Source organism: Triticum dicoccoides, chromosome 7A (assembly GCF_002162155.2).
Source record: "Triticum dicoccoides isolate Atlit2015 ecotype Zavitan chromosome 7A, WEW_v2.0, whole genome shotgun sequence".
Classification (NCBI taxonomy): domain Eukaryota; kingdom Viridiplantae; phylum Streptophyta; class Magnoliopsida; order Poales; family Poaceae; genus Triticum; species Triticum dicoccoides.
In genome coordinates, this window is record NC_041392.1 from 177,847,444 (window position 1) to 177,853,611 (window position 6,168).

A 6,168-nucleotide genomic window follows, 5' to 3' on the forward strand; every position below is an offset into this window, starting at 1 on the left:
TCATTGTACCTCCGGAAGGCGTCCACGGGCACCGTTGGGTGCTTGTGCCCTCATCGGCGTAGGGCTGGTCGAGGACGCCTGAGTCGGAGGCGTGGGCCGCACGACGCGAGGGAGGCCATGGCGGCAGGCGATGCGTCGGTGAGGCGCCAGGCACTCGCGTGCGCGTAGGTTGATCCCCAGGACACACTCATTCTGTCTGTCCTCCGGCGCTCCCTGACAATGACGGAGTCGGATGCGCGGCGGCTCCGACGGAAGAACGTCAAAGCGCTCCGGCTCGCTATCGATCTGTCGGAGGGCGAGGCGTCGGCGAAGGTGGTGACAAAGGCGAAGGTGAGAAGGCACACCCAGGAGCAGGAGCGCTTGCTCCGGAGGCTTGCTGGGGGCACATGGAGCTATCAGGCGACAACGACCTTCCAGCGGCGGAATCCTACACCGATAGCCAAAGCAGCACCGCCAACCGCAAGGGGAAGGGGGGCGGCGAGGAAATGGTGATTTCCTCTGGCCTTCCCCGTTTAATTAAGTTATTTTATCACATGTTTAGGGTACTGTCTGATTGAAACTACACCTTTTGGTTGTCTGATGATCGTTAATGCTAGAATTATGCCCAATTTAACTAGATTTGGTGCTAGTTCGTTGATATGTATGTTTATTTTCATACGTGCATGTGTTGCATGGATATGAGGGGCTGGTTTTGAGGTACACATGTGCGGCGCATCAAAATAAGGAGTGCTTGGTCAGTGCCCACAGGCCAGATTTTGTGTCTTCGGCTGTAGATGCTCTTATGTGTAGTGAAATATGATCCCATAGCATCATTTACCTTAACACACACTCTTCTCGACTATTATTCTGGTGATCATTTCAACCACCTAATCTAGAACCCCCTTGAGTTTTACAATTTTATACAGAAATGTCCAATTAATATTATCACGCATGCTCCTATTTTTTTATCCATATCATGCAAAACCTAATGCAATGTCAGCACCCCTTCCATAAAATGTGTGCACTTTTCGAAATGTTGTTTGGAGTGGTGAATAATGTCCTCTACACACTCACACATCCTATTATAGTAGAGATCTCATTATAGTATTATCAGTCTCGTTAGTCAATAATTTGAGGCTAGCATTGAGTAAACAAATTAGCCTAAATTATTGTATTATATGTCAGCTCAGAGACTCTTTAGGACTAAAGTGATGGTACTATGATTAAGCCTTTTTGCATTCTATTATAGAAATCATGAAAGAAATGCTTTAGAGTAAATTTATTGATAAAATTCAATGAGAAAATGCAAGTAGAGCAACTTGACGCAAATTACTGAGAGCTCCCACACGCGATTAGGGTCCCCCTGCCTCCTGTCCGGCGCCGCCGCCGATCTGCCCTACCTCTGTAGCCTTCGGGTCATGGAGGCGCGGTGGGTCTCGGTCATCGTCGGCGGGAGGGTTCCATTTTCTGGTGTTAGAGTCAAGGTTTGTAGGGGCGGTGCTCAGATGGTGGTGACGGCGCCTCGTTCAATAAAGTCTCCCCGGCTTCAGTCCCATCTCGGCGGCGACGTCGAGAAGCTTGTGGAAGTAGTGTAGTTCTCGAGGATTTCTTTTGGCTGTGGGGATCTCCAGATTGTCAAGGAGCTTCATCGACGGTTATTCCTTCTTCTTCGTCTCCGGGACAGATGTGGTCCTCTAGACCCATTCGGCGACTTCCCGTCTGCAACCAACGACGTCGCGACGGCTCAGGCAGGAGCAACAGCGACCGCGCGCCATCGACACGGACCGGAGGTTGAAGACGAAGGGCATCTTAAAGATTTTGTTGTAATTTTCGTTTTTTGTTGAGGTGCTTTGTACTGTTCAATGTTTCTTTTAATGCCAGGGTCCTTTTCACAAAAAAATATCGTTGAGAAAACAATCTTGATCATGAGCTTTATTGATTATGATGAACAGCGAACACAAGTTCTTTTTAACTATCATCTAGAGAATCCTCAGCCAGGAACATCTCATTAATATAATCTGAGGATCAGCGACATGATCAAAATGGAAATTGGCATAAATAGATGCACCCGGAGACTAACCAAACAAATCCATGTAAAAATTAGTAATATGAGTCATCAAACTTTCCTACCCCTCGATGGCATTATTTCCATCTTTCAAGGACAATATTGGGGCTGTTTGGTTTCTAGCCACACTTTGCCACACTTTGCCACACCTAACCTTAGGCAAGTTTGACCAAGTTAGGTAGGTGTTTGGTTCTAGCCACACTTGAGGCAAGAAATTTTTTATGAGGAGTGAACCCCACATGTCATAGACACAAAAAGTGTGACACGATTCCCTTAGGCAAGCCAAAGTTTGGCTAACAATTTGAGCAACTCAAGTAAGGCAAGTGTGGTAAGTGTGGTAAAAATCATGTGGCAACATATGGCAAAGATAGTCACAATCCAAACAGAGATTGTGCCTCATGCTTCCGCTAGGTTTACTCGTGTAATATTCAGAATTTGCAGTCTTCAAACTCCTTTTTCTCTAGCCCTTTTGCATCCACTCTATCATCCATTTTTCTTTAGCCCTTTCCCTCCAATGGATAACTAGCTCCCCCACTCCTCCTTGGTTATCTCTTTCTTATTCTTAATGCTCCTGTTCCAGTCCATCTCAGCTAGCACTGGTCCTGCCGCTGCCTAGCTATTTGCCAAGATCTGGTTGTGATATAGACACATCACACATGCGAAGTCCCTAGTCCCTAGTTCGGAAATGTGAAAAGGAGTCCAGAAGAAAGGGGACTTGCAATGGCAGTTAGCCAGTAGCAGAAGCAGCCGTATATTCCAAGTGCGCAAAATATCGCATAAATACTGCAAATTAACCTCAGATAATTGCCCCGCAGTTTTTTCCTATTTCGTGTAAATTAGCCTCGGAGCTCGCAGTAGAATAGTAGTAGAGTCTAGTGGCATGGCACTGGCAGTGGCCGCCGGCTTAGCTATAAATATGTGAAGCCAAGCTGCTGCTGCTACCACGAGTTCACGATGCAGCGAGGAGTGGCTGCATCTGCATGTAGTACAACTGAGTGCACCACCGCACCGCTACCACCACAGGCGCAACCAATGGCGGCTGAGGCGGCCATGGATGGGAAGAAGGGCAAGAGGAAGGGCGGCCTCAGAACAATGCCCTTCATCTTTGGTGAGCAAACTATACAGTCTCTTGCGAACTACTACTTCGAATTTGACTGCTTGCTTAAGATTAAACTGTGTGCGTTGGCTCGCGGCCTGCAGCCAACGAGGTGGCGGAGAAGCTTGCCGTGGTGGGCTTCTCGACGAACATGCTGACCTACCTCACCCAGCAGATGCACATGCCGCTGGCCAAGGCGGCCACCACCCTCACCAACTTCGGCGGCACCTCCGCCATGACCCCGCTCATCGGCGCCTACCTCGCCGACGCCTGCATCGGCCGCTTCTGGACCATCGCCGGCGCCTCCGTCGTCTACCAATTCGTACGTACACGTACACTTGTTCCGCACGTAGACGACGACGATGCCCATACGAAGCAGAGCTGAACTGTACGTGATGCTGGTGCTTTCTTCTTGCATGACAGGGGATGGCCCTCCTGACGGTGTCGGCGGCGCTGCCGCAGTTCCGGCCGGCACCGTGCAAGGCCGCCGAGGCGGCGGGGGGCGGCAGCGGCGCGTGCGAGCAGGCGCTGCCGTGGCAGCTCGCCGTGCTCTACGTGTCGCTGTTCCTGAACGCGGTGGGCGCCGGCGGGTACCGGCCGTGCATCGTGGCGTTCGGCGCCGACCAGTTCGACGAGTCGCAGACGGCGGAGCGCGCGCGGACGTGGGGCTTCTTCAACTGGTACTACTTCTGCAACGGCGCGTCGCAGCTGGTGGCCGTGACGGCGGTGGTGTACGTGCAGGACAACGTGGGGTGGGGCTGGGGCCTCGGCGTGCCGGCCTTCTGCATGGGCGTCTCCGTCATCGCCTTCGTCGGCGGGTACCCGATGTACCGCCGGCTCGACCCGTCGGGCAGCCCGTTCACGCGGCTCGCGCAGGTGGCCGTCGCGGCCGTCCGGAAGCGGCGCGTCCCCAAGGTGGAGGACCCCGGGAGGCTGTACGAGAACGACGAGATGGACGCGCCCATCTCCATGTACGGCAAGCTCGTGCACACACCCCAGCTCAGGTACGTGCGTGCCCTCTCGTTAGTAAAATACTGCCTCCCCCAATTACTTATCTTACATTTGCCTAGACACGTTTTTAGGACATATACTCTCTCTGTAAAGAAATATAAGAGCGCTTAGATCATTAAAGTAGTGATCTAAACGCTTTTATATTTCTTTACCGAGGGAGTACTTACTAGAGAAACCACCTCCAGCACAGTAAGCTTTATAAAGCTCAACCTTCTATCGATAAGGAATAAAATCCGCATCATATGATCACGAGTCAGAGTATGTAATCCCCGTGAGGCCGTGAACATTACAACTTTACAAGTCAGCAACGAGGATAAGATACTTCGAGTACTAGAGGCTACCAGCGTACCAGCTATATATGTATGTAGCCAGCCAATTTAGATGGGCCAAGCTCATTTATGAACAAGAGGACGAAGGAGATTAGAAGGCGATGTCAGCAAATGAGGCCAAAAACGAGCATACTCCCCGAGCTGGAGTGCTCTAGCTAGTGCTGTGGTGAGATGTGCCGGTAGCCGCCGCTGGACTTCAGCGGCGCAGTTCCGGCTTGAGCTCTGTTCTCTAGCCCAAAATAAGTCGTGCTTTCCACGTCTGTACCGAAAACCCACCATACTTTGAGCTGGATTTGGGCACCACTCAAAGATAGTTATCTTATACAGTATCTACCAAAAACAATCGCTGTATCTCTGTAGTCCTGAGTCAGCATTGCAGCTTGAAAATACATCTGGTTACGTAGCAATTTCCGCGTCCTTGTAACTAACCAAGATGAGCAGGTAACTAATTAATGACTCGTTCACCACACGCTCGACATCATCTTCCCTACTGTCATCGTCGTTTCCTTACTTTGAAAACAGACACACTTTATAGATTAGCTAGCAACAGCAACTCGTTTCCGATTAGCACACTTCTCCTTTACCTCCGGTCAACACTGCACAACGTGGAGTGCTTCAATCTTCAAGTCCCTCGATGACCTGTCCAAGGTTGACGGATGATAAAAGCTTCTTTGATCCCCGCTTCGTCGATGATCCACTAAGTGGTTGTTTGGATAGAGGAGATTAGCAATAGGATTATAAAAAATGCGTTTTAAGCTGATTTCTAGGAAAATCGGTTTTATTTACGTTTTTATGAATAATCAGTTTATGAAAAACTATGTTTGGTTACATAGATAGCCCCGTGACTCGTTAATCTTTGCTCGTCACTTTCTCCAAATTGGCCGCCATTGCTTATCCATTGAAGTACACGTATATGCAGCTGCTCCCCTCGAGTTTCTCCTCTACTCTCTCCGATTCCTCCTTCGTCCTTAGTTCGCTGACATCGCTGCTCCATTCCTCTCTTTTTTCTTTTTTTTGCGGGTGTGCTCCATTCCTCTCGGCCTTAGACGAATCAGCGCCTAGCCCCCGATTGCTGCTCCTCTCTCCTTCATTGGAGGCTTCACCAAGGGGGACGCCGCTGAAGTGCGGACAACAGCAACGACTTCCACTCAACGGCTCGCCGTGCGCAGCGGCTGCTTCCCCTCGAGACTCTGGTGTTCGCGCTCGGCGGCGACCACTTGCTCTGGACAACACGGCGCATGCGAACGGCGGCAGTGGCCGCTTCCTCGACGACTCAAGCGTTCGCACATGACGCCGGGCGCTTCCCTTCAACGATTTGGCGCGCGCGAATGGCGGCGGCCGCTTCCGCTCGACCAGGCCGACGGTAGAGCGCTTGTGCTCAAAGTCAATCGGCGTGGATGCCGGCCGGCGGCTTTGAATGAACTTCAGGTGCGGTAAGGCAAAAACTGCGCTGATGAATTTCATGCAGACGGAGAAATCAGTTGCCGTGAGTTTCTACAATCGTGTTTTCACAAAAACAGCTATTAGTCGTTTTTCACAAAACGCACGTTACTGGTTTTGTGGAAACTGAATCCTACTTATCCATGTTTTTCCTGCGGAATCCAAACAAGGTTTAAGTTTGTTACACGGTTACGTGAGTCTACCGAAAACCAGTTCTGCTAAAACACCGTATCCAAACAAGGCCTAAG

The 6,168-nt window shown here is 50.5% G+C and overlaps 1 protein-coding gene across 1 annotated transcript in view; it reads left to right on the forward strand.

The window, feature by feature from the left end:
* The first annotated feature begins 2,929 nt into the window (after positions 1-2,929).
* Positions 2,930-6,168, forward strand: part of LOC119329650 (protein NRT1/ PTR FAMILY 3.1-like) — a 5,080-nt gene continuing 1,841 nt past the window's right edge. Inside the window, exons 1-3 of the mRNA XM_037602713.1 lie at positions 2,930-3,152; positions 3,245-3,462; positions 3,564-4,144. Of these exons, the coding sequence (XP_037458610.1) occupies positions 2,999-3,152; positions 3,245-3,462; positions 3,564-4,144 (953 nt within the window). The 5' untranslated portion in view covers positions 2,930-2,998. The remainder of the gene's footprint in view (positions 3,153-3,244; positions 3,463-3,563; positions 4,145-6,168) is intronic.